The 17503-nt window shown below is 49.9% G+C and overlaps 1 protein-coding gene across 1 annotated transcript in view; it reads left to right on the plus strand.

Moving 5' to 3' along the window:
- Window positions 1-13323: 13323 nt before the first annotated feature.
- The window catches only part of ITGA1 (integrin subunit alpha 1), a 409880-nt gene continuing 405700 nt past the window's right edge, over window positions 13324-17503 (plus strand). Inside the window, 1 exon segment of the mRNA XM_030193116.1 lies at window positions 13324-13499. Coding sequence (XP_030048976.1) covers window positions 13454-13499 — 46 coding nt within the window. The 5' untranslated portion in view covers window positions 13324-13453.

Below are 17503 nucleotides of genomic sequence, written 5' to 3' on the forward strand. Positions count from 1 at the left end.
AAATGGGCATAGTGCATGGGAAAGGCCCACGGAAGGATGCAGTTACAGTTACTAAAACATATTACTGATAAAAGACTTTGTAAAAACTTTTTTTTTTTAAATAGTCTTTTATCAGTAATATGTTTTATTTAAAAACTGGTTACAAGCGAGGAAACAGAGTATGGTTAATGGAGAAGGGTAGATAGTGGGGTTCCCCAGGGGCTTATGCTGGGACTGCTGCTTTATAACAGCCCCTCCAGATGTCTAGGTACCTAGCTCTCTAGTGGTTCATTGGGGGTCTTTGAGGGCAGGAGTGCAGACCCCTCATGACAGCCATTTTGAAAGAGGGGAGGAGTGGGCTGCACTCCTACACCCAAGAACCTACTGGACCACCAGGGAGACAGGTAGACCCTGGGGGGGCCTACCTAGACATCGAGAGGGGGTGGGGAAGGACTTAGGAAATCATGGCGGGGGTAGGAGGGGGGTGTATTAAAGAGGCCAGAAGGGGGATTGGGAGGGTTTTATTTAAAAAAATGTTATGCAGGTGCTGATCGGATATTCAGTATTGACACCTGCATAGCTAAGCGGCCTAACTTTATGGTCAGTTTTGATGTATTTCCTATGTTGATACTTTTTTCTTATCTCATAATAAGTGATTTTTATGTTGCATGATTTGAATTTATTTTTTATGGTTTTTACTAATATATGTTTTCATCTTTATTTATTACCATTCTTTGTATGCCCCTGATGCAGCCCTTAGGTGAGCAAAACATGGCTATGCTGGGCTGGGCTAATTGGTACTATAAATGTAGTGGTGAATAAATAGCTTTATGGACTTTCTTCGTGTCATCTGCTCTTTGTTTGCACCATAGTGGAAATTGCAGATCATCTGCCTTTATGTTTTCTAAGGATAGTAATATTCATTTTGGCAATTAAGAAAGAGAGACATCTCATGAGCACAATGAACGGGAGGCCTAATGTTCAGCCCACAGTGGCAAGCAGCTGGCAAGTCACTTTCAGCTACGGGATGAACTAACCCCAGATTTTCAATGTCATGGTATGTGCGGCTTCCAGCACTGAATATCTGGGTATGGCCCATAGAGGGCAATTCTATAACTGGACACCTATAATTCTGAGGCGTAGCCAGGTTTTGATCTCAGGGGGAGCAGACTTTTATAAAATAGGCGCCAGTTAGACAGCAGTGTTTGTGTTGTTGCTCAAGGGCTGTCATGTTGCGTCCTGCCTACAAGGAAACAGTAAGTTACATCAGGAGGCAGGACTGGCCAGAGCAGGCATCCTGTCTTCTTAACTTCAAATAAAAATATTCAAATTGAGACCATCACCTCAGGAATAGCACACCCAGTCCTTCCACTGCTAGACACCTTGTTTAAATCAAGATGGGCTTTTGTTTGTGTGGTGACTCTACAGGATGTGAAGAACACTAGTCTTGAGCATTTTTATTTTGGGTGACAAGGGGCCCTTGCCCCAGAGCCTACTTTCAAATAGGGCTAGACACTTTGTGAAATAACACAAACCCCTGCAAAATGACACCCAAAACCTATACTGAAAACTTACCACACCATAACAGCCCTAACCCACCTATGAAAAGACGGTGCTGTAAATATTACAGTGGGACCTCGAGAAGTGTTTCCATAGGTGGTCCTGGAGTACCCCCTTGCCATTCAGGTTTTCAGGCTATCCACAATGAATCTGAATGAAAAAGATTTGCATGTAATGGAGGCAGTATATGCAAATCAATGTCATGCATATTTATTGTGGATATCCTGAAAACCTGACTGACAAGGGGGTACTCCAGGACTGCCCTAGAACACAAAACTTACCACACCATAACAGCCCTAACCCACCTATCAGACGACAGTGCTATATATAGTACACTGGGCTCTGGAGCACCAATATACCTACTATTGGGAAACTGGAACAAGCTGCACCGTTACACATTCCTACACAGATACTACATGCTAGCAGAATCCTTCACCTCAGTCACAAATGCAGAACATGGACAGACTCTCATCTATATAACATAAGAGTAGCCATACTGGGTCAGACCAATGGTCCGTCTAGCCCAGTATCCTGTTTCCAATGTGGCCAACCCAGGTCACAAGCACCTGGCAGAAACCCAAATTGTGACAACATTCCATGCTACCAATCTAATGCAGAATAGGGAGCCACAACAAAAATTGAAAGAGACCCCTCCCTGCCCAAGGAAGCCAGACTCTAAACAGTGCAATACTGGTAAAAAAAAAAAAAAAAAAAAAGAGAGAGAGACAGACATGCATTTTCTCCTGTACTTTGCAAAATAAAAATAGAAAAAAATGTTCATTTTACAAAGCAGGTACATCTCAGTCCTTACAAAGTATTACATAAAAATAATTTTTTTCTACCTTTGTTGTCTGGAAATTTGGCTGGTCCCAGTCTTTTTTTCCATGTTCCATGAGTCATCCTTACAAATTCTTTTCCAGGTTGGCCTTACCATTTTTTCGCTTGCCTCTTGTCTTCTTTCTTTCCTTCTCTACATCTGTCTCCAAGTGCACCATCCTTTTTTCCTCTGCACCACTATTTGTCATGTCCAGCATCTCCCTTCTGTGTCCCCATCTCCCCCCTTTTTCAGCACAAGCCTATCGGGTCTCCTCATCTCCCCCTTTCTAGCATCTGGTGTCCCCACCTCTCCCTTTTTCTAACATTGTCCTGTGTCCCCATTTTCCCAGCATTACCCCTGTTCCAGAATTACCTCTTTGTCCCCATCTCACCCATTTTTCACCATTGTCCCTATCCCCCTCCTTTTCAGTACAGCCCCTATCTTTCCACCTTTTCCATAGTGCCCTGTGTCCCCATTTCTTTTTTTTCTAGCATTGCCTCTTTGTGTTCCAGTGTCCCTACCCTCGCCCTGTCCAGTATTGACTCTGTGTCCTTCTCCCTCCTTGTCCAGCATTTACTATATCCTTCTCTCTCCCCATGTTAACCTTCTTCCCCTTCTCTTTCAGCGCTCCCCATCCTCCTTAGGGCCAAATATCTCCCTAGCCTGCTCCCATGATCCATCCTCTGGCAGCTCCAAGGAGGTTTTAATAGACAGGAGACCAAGTGACATCAAAATGTTAAAAACAATTAGGCCTGTCTGTTTCCTCTTCCTCGCGCAGCTGTCATCGCTGCATTCTCAAAAGAAAGCAAGCAAACCTATGAGTTGCTGCATCCACATTGTCACTCTCTATTATTGGTAGCATTTGTATTTAATCTCACTTATATTTTCAAACATGTCGATTTGTGCAGTATATTGATGTACACAGAAGTATAATACCAGAATAACTTTTCATAGGAAGAGTAGTAATTTGTTATAAATCGTAATCAGTGTGTCATTTGGAGGGGCTGGTTATAGGGATACTCTAGCATGTGTTATATGTAAGCCACACTGAATCCGACTTTGCTTGGGATAATGTGTGATATAAATGTAAAAAAAAAAAAAATCCTTTATCCTCCACAACACTGCCTATCCTGCTGGATAGTGATGGCACAAGGAAAGCAAGTTTGGTCCAGTGAAGACTAACTCAAAATAACTTGTTCCTTAGCTGGGCCCTAGTATTAGCATATTAAAAATGCAACCATACCATGCCTCTGTGGCTATGTTTCACTAATGTTAAACAATTGACTGGAACCTGGCTCACCCCTGACGACTCTGCCTCAGTCGTGGCCCTATGCCATGGAGGTTATCTTTTCTCCCACACTCCCCACCCAGTTGGCCGCTGAGGAGGCGTCGGATTTCTACTTTCGCCCTCCTGTAGTTTTCAACCCCTCCTCCTGTAGTTTTCAACCCCTCCTCCTACCACAATCTCACTGCTTCTCGTCCTTTGAAGTTCACTCCATCCGTCTATTCTACCCGCTGCCACTCAAGAGTTGCAGTCATTTACCGCCCCCTGATAAGTCCCTCTCTTCCTTCCTTACCAACTTCGATGCCTGGCTCTCCGTTTTTCTTGAACCCTCATCTCTGTCCCTCATTCTTGGAGACTTTAACATACACGTTGACGACCTATTCGACTCTTACGCTTCTCAGTTCCTCACTCTGACATCCTCCTTCAACCTCCAGCTGAGCTCCACCACCCCTACTCACCAAACTGGCCATTGTCTTGACCTCGTCCTCTCCTCTACCTGCTCACCCTCCAAATTCTGCGCCTCAGCTCTTCCTCTCTCCGATCATCACCTGATCACCTTCACACTTCATCACCCTCCCCTTCAGTCCCGCCCAACACTAACCACTACTTTCAGGAATCTCCAGGCTGTCGACCCTCCCACCTTACCCTCTAGTATAATCTCCTCCCTTCCATCATGTCCTCCGAGTCTGTCGACAAGGCTGCCTCTGCTTACAACGCCACTCTCTCCTCTGCTCTGGACACCCTTGCACCATCCATCCCCCGTCCCACAAGGCGTACTAATCCCCAGCCCTGGCTGACACCTTGCATCCGATACCTTCGCTCCTGCGCCCGATCTGCTGAACGCCTCTGGAGGAAATCTCGCACCCATACCGGCTTCATTAATTACAAATTCATGCTATCCTCCTTCCAGTCTTCCCTATTCCTTGCCAAACAGGACTATTACACCCAATTGACTAATTCTCTCGGCTCCAACCCTCGTCTCTTTGCCACCCTCAACTCCCTCCTCAAAGTGCCCTCCGCTCCCCCCCCCCCCCCCCCCTCACTCTCTCCTCAATCACTGGCTGACTACTTCCGCGACAAGGTGCAGATCAACCTTGAATTCACTACCAAGCCACCTCCTCCTCTTCACCCTTTAACCCACTCCCTCAACCAACCAACCCAGGCCTCCTTCTCCTCTTTTCCTGATATCACCGAGGAGGAAACCGCCCACCTTCTTTCTTCCTCGAAATGCACCACCTGTTCCTCTGATCCCATCCCCACCAACTTACTAAACACCATATCTCCTACTGTCACCCCCCATCTGTCATATCCTTAACCTCTCTCTCTCCACTGCAACTGTCCCTGACACCTTCAAGCATGCTGTAGTCACACCACTCCTTAAAAAAACCATCACTAGACCCTACCTGTCCTTCCAACTACTGCCCCATCTCCCTCCTACCCTTCCTCTCCAAGATACTTGAATGCGCCGTTCACAGCCGCTCCCTTGATTTTTCTCTCCTCTCATGCCATCCTCGATCCGCTGCAATCCGGTTTTCGCCCTCTACACTTGACAGAAACGGCACTCACTAAAGTCTGTAATGACCTGTTCCTTGCAAAATTCAAAGGTCACTACTCCATCCTCATGCTCCTCGACCTATCCGCCGCTTTTGACACAGTCAATCATAATCTACTCCTTGCCGTACTATCCTCATTTGGATTCCAGGGCTCTGTTGTCTCCTGGTTCTCCTCTTCTCTCCCCCACCGTACCTTCAGAGTACATTCTCATGGATCTTCCTCTACACCCATCCCGCTCTCTGTTGGTGTTCCTCAGGGATCTGTCCTTGGACCCCTTCTTTTCTCAATCTACCCCTGTTCCCTGGGCTCGCTGATATCATCTTTATGCTGACGACACCCAGCTTTATCTCTCCACACCTGACATCACTGCGGAAACCCAGGCCAAAGTATCGGACTGCTTATCCGACATTGCTGCCTGGATGTCCAACCGCCACCTGAAACTGAACATGGCCAAGACCGAACTCATTGTCTTTCCACCCAAACCCACTTCTCCTCTCCCTCCACTCTCTATTTCAGTCGAAAACACCCTCATCCTCCCCGTCTCATCTGCCCGCAACCTCGGAGTCATCTTCGACTCCTCCCTCTTCTTCTTTGCGCATACCCAGCAGACAGCCAAGACCTGTCGCTTCTTTCTCTATAACATTAGCAAAATTCGCCCTTTCCTCTCTGAGCACACCACCCGTACTCTCGTCCACTCTCTCATTACCTCTCGCCTTGACTACTGCAACCTACTCCTCACTGGCCTCCCACTTAACCATCTATACCCTCTTCAATCCGTTCAGAATTCTGCTGCGTGTCTTATCTTCCGCCTAGATCGATATGCTCATATCATCCCTCTCCTCAAGTCACTTCACTGGCTTCCGATCAGGTACCGCATACAATTCAAGCTTCTCTTATTAACCTACAAATGCACTCAATCTGCAGCCCCTCATTACCTCTCTACCCTCATCTCCCCTTACGCTCCTACCTGTAACCTCCGCTCACAGGACAAATCCCTCCTCTCAGTACCCTTCTCCACCACCGCCAACTCCAGGATCCGCCCTTTCTGCCTCGCCTCATCCTATGCTTGGAATAAACTCCCTGAGCCCATACGCCAAGCCCCCTCCCTGCCCATCTTCAAATCCGTGCTCAAAGCCCACCTCTTCAATGTCGCTTTCGGCACCTAACCATTATTCATCTATTCAGGAAATCTAGACTGCCCCAATTTGATTGCACTTTTTTGTCCTTTAGATTGTAAGCTCCTTCGAGCAGAGACTGTCCTCTGTGTTAAATTGTACAGCGCTGCGTAAACCTGGTAGCGCTTTATAAATGTTAAGTAGTAGTACTGCTTATCGCCCACCTAGCACCTATGCACAATTCTATAACATTTATGCACATAAGTGCTAGTATTCTATAATTTAAGCATATGCTTATATTATAGAATGAGAGAGACAGTCTATATATATATATATATATATATATATATATATATATATATATATATATATATATATTTTATTTATTTACTGTTTATATAGCGAATGCTACATACCTGTAGAAGGTATTCTCCGAGGACAGCAGGCTGATTGTTCTCACTGATGGGTGACGTCCACGGCAGCCCCTCCAATCGGAAACTTCACTAGCAAAGTCCTTTGCTAGCCCCCGCGCGCACCGCGCATGCGCGGCCGTCTTCCCGCCCGAAACCGGCTCGAGCCGGCCAGTCCAGTATGTAGCAAGACAATACACTTCAAGGGAAGACACAACTCCAAAGGGGAGGCGGGCGGGTTTGTGAGAACAATCAGCCTGCTGTCCTCGGAGAATACCTTCTACAGGTATGTAGCATTCGCTTTCTCCGAGGACAAGCAGGCTGCTTGTTCTCACTGATGGGGTATCCCTAGCCCCCAGGCTCACTCAAAACAACAACCATGGTCAATTGGACCTCGCAACGGCGAGGACATAACTGAGATTGACCTAAAAAATTTACCAACTAACTGAGAGTGCAGCCTGGAACAGAACAAACAAGGCCCTCGGGGGGTGGAGTTGGATCCTAAAGCCCAAACAGGTTCTGAAGAACTGACTGCCCGAACCGACTGTCATGTCGGGTATCCTGCTGCAGGCAGTAATGAGATGTGAATGTGTGGACAGATGACCACGTCGCAGCTTTGCAAATTTCTTCAATGGAGGCTGACTTCAAGTGGGCTACCGACGCAGCCATGGCTCTGACATTATGAGCCGTGACATGACCCTCAAGAGCCAGCCCCGCCTGGGCGTAAGTGAAGGAAATGCAATCTGCTAGCCAATTGGATATGGTGCGTTTCCCTACAGCCACTCCCCTCCTATTGGGGTCAAAAGAAACAAACAATTGGGCGGACTGTCTGGTGGGCTGTGTCCGCTCCAGGTAGAAGGCCAATGCTCTCTTGCAGTCCAATGTGTGCAGCTGACGTTCAGCAGGGCAGGAATGAGGACGGGGAAAGAATGTTGGCAAGACAATTGACTGGTTCAGATGGAACTCCGACACGACCTTTGGCAGAAACTTAGGGTGAGTGCGGAGGACTACTCTGTTATGATGAAATTTGGTGTAAGGGGCCTGGGCTACCAGGGCCTGAAGCTCGCTGACTCTACGAGCCGAAGTAACTGCCACCAAGAAAATGACCTTCCAGGTCAAGTACTTCGGATTGCAGGAATTCAGTGGCTCAAAAGGAGGTTTCATCAGCTGGGTGAGAACGACATTGAGATCCCATGACACTGTAGGAAGCTTGACAGGGGGCTTTGACAAAAGCAAACCTCTCATGAAGCGAACAACTAAAGGCTGTCCTGAGATCGGCTTACCTTCCACTTGGTAATGGTATGCACTGATTGCACTAAGGTGAACCCTTACGGAGTTGGTCTTGAGACCAGACTCAGACAAGTGCAGAAGGTATTCAAGCAGGGTCTGTGTAGGACAAGAGCGAGGATCTAGGGCCTTGCTGTCACACCAGACGGCAAACCTCCTCCAATGAAAGAAGTAACTTCTCTTAGTGGAGTCTTTCCTGGAAGCAAGCAAGATGCGGGAGACACCCTCTGGCAGACCCAAAGAGGCAAAGTCTACGCCCTCAACATCCAGGCCGTGAGAGCCAGGGACTGGAGGTTGGGATGCAGAAGAGCCCCGTCGTCCTGCGTGATGAGGGTCGGAAAACACTCCAATCTCCACGGTTCTTCGGAGGATAACTCCAGAAGAAGAGGGAACCAGATCTGACGCGGCCAAAAGGGAGCAATCAGAATCATGGTGCCTCGGTCTTGCTTGAGTTTCAACAAAGTCTTCCCCACCAGAGGTATGGGAGGATAAGCATACAGCAGACCTTCCCCCCAATCCAGGAGGAAGGCATCCAACGCCAGTCTGCCGTGGGCCTGAAGCCTGGAACAGAACTGAGGGACCTTGTGGTTCACTTGAGATGCGAAGAGATCCACCAGGGGGGTGCCCCACGCCTGGAAGATCTGTCGCACTACACGGGAATTGAGCGACCACTCGTGAGGTTGCATAATCCTGCTCAACCTGTCGGCCAGACTGTTGTTTACGCCTGCCAGATATGTGGCTTGGAGCACCATGCCCTGACGGCGAGCCCAGAGCCACATGCTGACGGCTTCCTGACACAGGGGGCGAGATCCGGTGCCCCCCTGCTTGTTGACATAGTACATGGCAACCTGATTGTCTGTCTGAATTTGGATAATTTGGTGGGACAGCCGATCTCTGAAAGCCTTCAGAGCGTTCCAGATCGCTCGCAACTCCAGAAGATTGATCTGTAGATCGCGTTCTTGGAGGGACCAACTTCCTTGGGTGTGAAGCCCATCGACATGAGCTCCCCATCCCAGGAGAGACGCATCCGTGGTCAGCACTTTTTGTGGCTGAGGAATTTGGAAGGGACGTCCCAGAGTCAAATTGGAGCAAATCGTCCACCAAAACAGGGATTCGAGAAAACTCGTGGACAGGTGGATCACGTCCTCTAGACCCCCAGCGGCCTGATACCACTGGGAGGCTAGGGTCCATTGAGCAGATCTCATGTGAAGGCGGGCCATGGGAGTCACATGAACTGTGGAGGCCATGTGGCCCAGCAATCTCAACATCTGCCGAGCTGTGATCTGCTGGGACGCTCGCACCCGCGAGACGAGGGACAACAAGTTGTTGGCTCTCGTCTCTGGGAGATAGGCGCGAGCCGTCCGAGAATCCAGCAGGGCTCCGATGAATTCGAGTTTCTGCACTGGGAGAAGATGGGACTTTGGGTAATTTATCACAAACCCCAGTAGCTCCAGGAGGCGAATAGTCATCTGCATGGACTGCAGGGCTCCTGCCTCGGATGTGTTCTTCACCAGCCAATCGTCGAGATATGGGAACACGTGCACCCCCAGCCTGCGAAGCGCCGCTGCTACCACAGCTAGGCACTTTGTGAACACCCTGGGTGCAGAGGCGAGCCCAAAGGGTAGCACACAGTACTGGAAGTGGCGTGTGCCCAGCTGAAATCGCAGATACTGTCTGTGAGCTGGCAGTATCGGGATGTGTGTATAGGCATCCTTCAAGTCCAGAGAGCATAGCCAATCGTTTTGCTGAATCATGGGGAGAAGGGTGCCCAGGGAAAGCATCCTGAACTTTTCTTTTATGAGATACTTGTTCAGGGCCCTTAGGTCTAGGATGGGACGCATCCCCCCTGTTTTCTTTTCCACAAGGAAGTACCTGGAATAGAATCCCAGCCCTTCTTGCCCGGATGGCACGGGCTCGACCGCATTGGCGCTGAGAAGGGCGGAGAGTTCCTCTGCAAGTACCTGCTTGTGCTGGAAGCTGTAAGACTGAGCTCCCGGTGGACAATTTGGAGGTTTTGAGGCCAAATTGAGGGTGTATCCTTGCCGGACTATTTGGAGAACCCACAGATCGGAGGTTATGAGAGGCCACCTTTGGTGAAAAGCTTTCAACCTCCCTCCGACTGGCAGGTCGCCCGGCACTGACACTTGGATGTCGGCTATGCTCTGCTGGAGCCAGTCAAAAGCTCGCCCCTTGCTTTTGCTGGGGAGCCGCGGGGCCTTGCTGAGGCGCACGCTGCTGACGAGAGCGAGCGCGCTGGGGCTTAGCCTGGGCCGCAGGCTGTCGGGAAGGAGGATTGTACCTACGCTTGCCAGAAGTATAGGGAACAGTCTTCCTTCCCCCGAAAAATCGTCTACCTATAGAGGTAGAAGCTGAAGGCTGCCGGCGGGCGAATTTGTCGAATGCGGTGTCCCGCTGGTGGAGAGACTCTACCACCTGTTCGACTTTTTCGCCAAAAATGTTATCCGCACGGCAAGGCGAGTCCGCAATCCGCTGCTGGATTCTATTCTCCAGGTCGGCGGCACGCAGCCATGAGAGCCTGCGCATCACCACACCTTGAGCAGCGGCCCTGGACGCAACATCAAAAGTGTCATAAACTCCTCTGGCCAGGAATTTTCTGCACGCCTTCAGCTGCCTGACCACCTCCTGAAAAGGCTTGGCTTGCTCAGGGGGAAGAGCATCAACCAAGCCCGCCAACTGCCGCACATTGTTCCGCATGTGGATGCTCGTGTAGAGCTGGTAAGACTGGATCTTGGACACGAGCATAGAGGAATGGTAGGCCTTCCTCCCAAAGGAGTCTAAGGTTCTAGAGTCTTTGCCCGGGGGCGCCGAAGCATGCTCTCTAGAACTCTTAGCCTTCTTTAGGGCCAGATCCACAACTCCAGAGTCGTGAGGCAACTGGGTGCGCATCAGCTCTGGGTCCCCATGGATCCGGTACTGGGACTCGATCTTCTTGGGGATGTGGGGATTAGTTAGAGGTTTCGTCCAGTTCGCAAGCAATGTCTTTTTTAGGACATGATGCAAGGGAACAGTGGACGCTTCCTTAGGTGGAGAAGGATAGTCCAGGAGCTCAAACATTTCAGCCCTGGGCTCGTCCTCCACAACCACCGGGAAGGGGATGGCCGTAGACATCTCCCGGACAAAGGAAGCAAAAGACAGACTCTCAGGAGGAGAAAGCTGTCTTTCAGGAGAGGGAGTGGGATCAGAAGGAAGACCCTCAGACTCCTCGTCAGAGAAATATCTGGGATCTTCTTCTTCTTCCCACGAGGCCTCACCCTCGGTGTCAGACACAAGTTCACGGACCTGCGTCTGCAACCGGGCCCGGCTCGACTCCGTGGAGCCACGTCCACGATGGGGGCGTCGAGAGGTAGACTCCCTCGCCCGCATCGGCGAAGCTCCCTCCGCCGACGTAGTCGGGGAGCCCTCCTGGGAGGTGGCCGCAGTCGGCACCGCACGCGGTACCGACGTCGGGGACCTCACCCCGGGCGATGGGCCAGCCGGCGCCACGCTCGACGGTACCGGAGGCGCAAGCACCGCCGGTACCGGAGGGGTAGGGCGCAACAGCTCCCCCAGAATCTCTGGGAGAACGGCCCGGAAGCTCTCGTTCAGAGCGGCTGCAGAGAAAGGCATGGAGGTCGATGCAGGCGTCGACGTCAGTACCTGTTCCGGGCGTGGAGGCTGTTCCGGGCTGTCCAGAGCAGAGCGCATCGACACCTCCTGAACAGAGGGTGAGCGGTCCTCTCGGTGCCGATGCCTGCTGGGTGCCGACTCCCTCGGCGACCCAGAGCTCTCGGTGCCGACGCGGGGAGGGGACCGGTGTCGATGCTTCTTCGACTTCTTCCGAAGCATGTCACCGGAGCTCCCCGGCACCGACGAGGAGGACGTCGAATCCACCCGTCGCTTCCTCGGGGCCGAGACCGAAGAGGGTCGATCTCGGGGGGGCTGTACCGCAGGAGCCCTCAGGGTAGGAGGAGACCCACCCGAGGGCTCACCGCCACCAGCAGGGGAATGGACAGCCCTCACCTGCACTCCACCCGATGCACCACCGTCCGACGACATCAGCAGACGAGGTCCTGGTACCACCGACGTCGATGCAGCTATCCGATGTCTCGGCGCCGATGCAGAGGCCCGATGCCTCGATGCAAGGGCGGCCGAGGAAGATGGTCTGGACGCTGACGACGTCGATGCACTCGAAGATCCCGGTGCCGATGCCGACGAAGAGCCCGAGAACAACACGTTCCACTGGGCTAGTCTCGCTACCTGAGTCCGCCTTTGAAGCAGGGAACACAGACTGCAGTTCTGAGGGCGGTGCTCGGCCCCCAGACACTGAAGACACGACGAGTGTCGATCAGTGAGCGAGATAACCCGGGCGCACTGGGTGCACTTCTTGAAGCCGCTGGAAGGCTTCGATGTCATGGGCGGAAAAATCACGCCGGCGAAATCAAAAGCCGAAATGGCGAAAATTGAAGCACCAAAATTTAGAGGGAGAAAAATCTCGACCGAGGCCAAAAAGAGGCCTACCCCGACGACGAAAGAAAACTTACCGGGGCAAAAAGCTGGAAGTACGGGGAGGATTGACACGAAACCCGGTGGAGGGTTTCCGGAGCACTTCCCGACTTTAGAAAAAGCTTTTCCGAAGAAAAAACACGCTCAAAAAACAATTTGGACGCGCGAGGTCAACTTTCCGGGGCCCGACACGGCGAAACACGACCGTACCGAGTGCGGACAAAAGAAGACTGGCCGGCTCGAGCCGGTTTCGGGCGGGAAGACGGCCGCGCATGCGCGGTGCGCGCGGGCGCGCGAGGGCTAGCAAAGGACTTTGCTAGTGAAGTTTCCGATTGGAGGGGCTGCCGTGGACGTCACCCATCAGTGAGAACAAGCAGCCTGCTTGTCCTCGGAGAACTCACATTATCCCAAGGAATCTTGAGTTCAATGTGGCTCACATTAGGTAATCAAAAAACTATGGAAGGAGTGTAAAAGTATTGCTTTCAGTATACTTGTGTTTCACTTTTTTTTTTCAATTTAATATTTTCTATTCAGGTTTTTGAGTATAACTTTTGTGCAGTACTCGCATCATAATTCTGTTTCATAGTATGGACTGGGTTAAACTCAGCTTGTTGTCCTCACCTTCTGTCTGCCCCGGACTTCCTTCCTGCTGGTGAGGCGGTGTGCCTGAGACAGTCCAGGGTCAGGGCTTGTCAGGGCGAGGATGGGGATGGTGGTGGGCGGTACAGGCAGGAGAAAGGAAGGAGGGAGTATGAGAGAGAGAGAGGTGCAGGCTGGCTGCTCATGTGTCAGACACCAGTGTTTCTGACTGAACCTTAGGCAGCAGCAATAGCAGAGTTGGAAGCAACCCCAGACTTCAGCTGAAGTGTGCAGAAACCTTCTAGCTCATTCACGTTTAATCCTTTTGAAGAAAGCTGTTTGCATTCAGCTTCACTTCTTTATTATGAAAGAGATAAGAAGAAACTGCCTTCTTCTCTTGATTATACAAGGTATGGTAATAATTTTCCAGGTCTCAGGAATGACTGGGTCAGTTCTCCCGGAGATGTATTTCCTTTGCAATACTGATAGACTGGAAATCGTTTTGGATATTATGCAAGATACAGCACTTTTATGCTTTAATAAGGGTTCTTTTTAGGCAAGAAGGAAGCTGGTAGGGTAATGAGCAGTTCTTAGGAGTGTTAGGATGTGGATTGCTGTTTGCAACAAATCTGACAGTGTTAATGCATTTTTATAAAGCACACGAGTGCATTTCCAGTTACCTGTGTGTGCGCCTGGTAAAGAAGGCAGTTTTACAGACCCACGTACACTGGCGTTTTGCACTTTCAGCTATTGTTGATGCACTTTGTATAATTATGGTAAATTTTTGAGCTCTTCATTCAATCAAAGTTAAAACAAGTCTTTAATCTTGGCTCACCTAATGAACGGGCTTTGAGTGTTCAGGAACCAAACAAGAAACTTCTAATGAACTCTTTGGAAGAGGGGCAGAATGTGCTAATTAACATTTCAGGGCTGTACCTTACAAATACAATAATGGAAATCTTTTAAGTACTTCATCCCATGTGGTTTATTTATTATGTTCGAAGCTTCTTTAGCATCACTGGTTTCCTCTCCTGAGGTCATTTTCAGCAAGTCCTGTTCCCTTCTTAGAAGCAGTGCAAGCTGTGGTTGATCCCTGCCCACCTAAGAGTAGACAAGAGATGCCCAGTTAATTTAAGCTGGACTGCCTAGACATAGCAAGAAATTAATGGGATAATTAATTTAGTTCAATTTTAAATTTATCTTATGTGCTGAATTATTTGTTTATTGCTGCTTGTCTGGTCCTGTCCCTTGTTTCTCTCTGTGGTGGTTGTTTGTTTGTTTTTCTTTGTGCTTTCAGTTACCATCCTGTGTGTGCCTCCACTTTCTGTTTGTGTTCTGAGCTGGGTTTAACCCTTTGTCTGCAGAGCTTCTCTGGTTCCCTGTTAATTGCCTTATTCTCTGCCTCAGCTTTCTGTATGTGTGCTGAACTGGGTTTAAACCCTTTGTCTGCAGAGCTTCTCTACCTCTGATGGTCGGTGGCCCAATTCTTTGGGGAGGCTAAAGGGGGGTGGGGTTAGGGGTGGGGCCAGGGGCTGAACTTACCTCCATAATTGTCTGACCACACAGAACAAAAATAAGTAAAAATAAGTCACAATTAATACCTTTTATTAAATTTAGATATGTATCATATGTCAAAGAATAAAGTGGTTGCTCAAAGCATATACTAACCACAATCGCTCAACTGCAAAACACTATGCACAACTTTGTGCAAAAACACACTCAGAACCTTACTGTACCATAAATAATGCAGACCGTCGTCAATATGAAACAAGGGATCATAATATAATTCTCATGTAGAGCCACAAAACACCCTTTTAGGGTGGATAGTGTTCACAATGAGCTCCTTTTATTAACGACCATATGTAAATCCTTCAAGAGGTAGTGTGTCATGATTTAGGCTCTACACACTTTCTGATGTTTTGGTGCCACCTCAGTAAGGCCAACACACAATCTCTCTCCACTGCAAAACACTATACACAAACTTCTGCAAAAACACACTCATAACCTTCCAAACCATAACAGCACTAATTCCAAGGACAGGACAAGCTAAAACCTAATGCGTGGAAAGGCAGCACTATAATTACACTGGGCTCTAAAACACCAGTACACAACCTAGTGAAACAAAAAACAAAACAAAAAGGGCTGCAAATACTACACACTAGCAGAATACTGGATCTTGATCACACATGAAAAACACATGATACAACAGATATGAAAGCAAAATACTGAACTGGAAAGTTACCTCAAGAAGTCAGACTCAGCATGCAGTAATACTAGAAAAATTGAAACTTACCTGCAAAATATCACAGATACACATTTCCAAAAGCTGACATATTCCAATTAATAAATTCTGAATAAAATACTTTTTTCTACCTTTGTTGTCTGAGCATTTAGTTATTCTATTTGCTTTGGTCCCAGCGTCTTCTGTTTTATGCAGTGTTTTCTTTCCATTTGATATTTTTTCTCTCACCATGTCCACCATCCTCTTGTGTCCTTATGTGTCCTGTCTACCACTTGTAGCCCTGTCCCTATCCTTCCTCCATCTGCCCTTAATCTACTGCGGTCCCAACCTCTCAGGTAAGGGTTAAATCTCACAGTTCCCTGGGAGTTCAGATCAGCAGGAAGAGAAAGCTTGATATAATACCCTAGCAGGGAACTAGAAGCAAAGGAAGATAAGTTTATCCAGGCTGTTAGTTATCTCAGGTGACAAGGAATACACAAAATAAAAAAACCCCAAAACGACCTCATTAATCAGATCTGGTTGCTTGATAAATCCCATCCTCTTCTCTATAAATTTTAATCAAAAGGAACTTCAATCTGAGTGAAGCTGGGAAACTTTTCAGAAGCAGGGGAATGAGGAACTCACTGTAAAGCATGAAGTGCACTGAACTTTCCTATACCTGTTAGAAGTGAAAAACACACGGGGGGGGGGGGGGGGGGGGCTGCCCAGAGCTGAAGCTTCCTTTCTACAGCAGAATTCCCTGCAGCCCGCAAGATTTTCCATCAGTAATCTTCCGATCCCCCCCACCCCCACCGTCAAGTCCTAAGCACAGATTGCACAACATTTTTCTAAGCAGATAAGAGAAAAGCATGTTAGTCATCAAACACTTCCTTGCACAATTAGAAGTTGAAGCGACAGCTCACCTCCGCTCCAGCCTGCCTTTCCCTTCTCGCTTCTCGCTCAGTGTCCCGCCCTCGCGGAAACAGGAAATACCTCATCAGAGGAAGGCGGGACACTGAGCGAGAAGGGAAATGCTGGAGCGGAGGTGAGCCTTCGCTGCAATTTAAAAAGGTTTACGCCGGGCGGCCATGGCAGGAATGGAAAGGTCGGGGAGCTGAGGGCGGGTGGGCTCAGCGGGGGGTGGGCAGCGGCGGAAAAGGTCACAGCTTTTTGTCCAGTGGAAACAGCTGTAAAAACGACGAGAAGCAGCTCCTAGGTTTCTTTTTTTTTTGTGTGTGTGTATAGGGATGACTGCTGCTTTGGGGAGTGGAATCAGAGATTAACCAATGGGCTTCCTTGCTTACCATAGACCAGGGGCGTATCTGGACTCCGGCGGTAGGGGGGGCCAGAGCCAGAGGGAGGGGGCACATTTTAGCCCCCCCCGGCCATTGTCAGAGCCCCCACCGCCACCAATGACTCTCTCCACCCCCTCCTGCCGCCAACCCTCCCCCGCTGCCGTTGCATACCTTTGCTGGCGGGGGGCCCCAACCCCCGCCAGCCGAGGTCCGCTTCCACCTGCCGCTGCCTTAAAAACTACTTCTTCAGCCGGCGGGGGACCCCAAACCCCCGTCAGCCGCCCCGCGGTGTTTAAAGTTCATCTTCGGCCTCCGTGGCCATGCTGCTGTTGATAGGAGGCGCTGTTGAATACACTTCGGAGTCTGACGTCGCAGCACGTACAACGTACAACGACGTCAGACTCCGAAGTGTATTCAACAGCGCCTCCTATCAACAGCAGCACGGCCACGGAGGCCGAAGATGAACTTTAAACAACGCGGGGCGGCTGGCGGGGGTTTGGGGTCCCCCGCCGGCTGAAGAAGTAGTTTTTAAGGCAGCGGCAGGTGGAAGCGGACCTCGGCTGGCGGGGGTTGGGGTCCCCCGCCAGCAAAAGTAAGCAACGGCAGCGGGGGAGGGTTGATGGCAGTAGGGGGGTTCAGGCCAAAATCTGCGGGGGCCCAGGCCCCTGAGGCCCCACGCAGATACACCCTTGCCATAGACTTGCTTTGTTCACTTCCTCTCCTGTCTATTGAACATCCTGCAGCATGTCATAGGTTTGCTTGCTTTCTTTTGAGTGAACGGGGATGACGGCCGCGCTGGAATCGGACCCCGCCCCCCGCCCTGAGCCCTCACCCGCCTCCTCCGCTTCGTCCTCTCCGACACTCATTCGCCGTGTTGCTGCCCTCCCTCTTTGTGCTC

Source organism: Microcaecilia unicolor, chromosome 2 (genome assembly GCF_901765095.1).
Source record: "Microcaecilia unicolor chromosome 2, aMicUni1.1, whole genome shotgun sequence".
NCBI classification, from domain to species: Eukaryota; Metazoa; Chordata; class Amphibia; order Gymnophiona; family Siphonopidae; genus Microcaecilia; species Microcaecilia unicolor.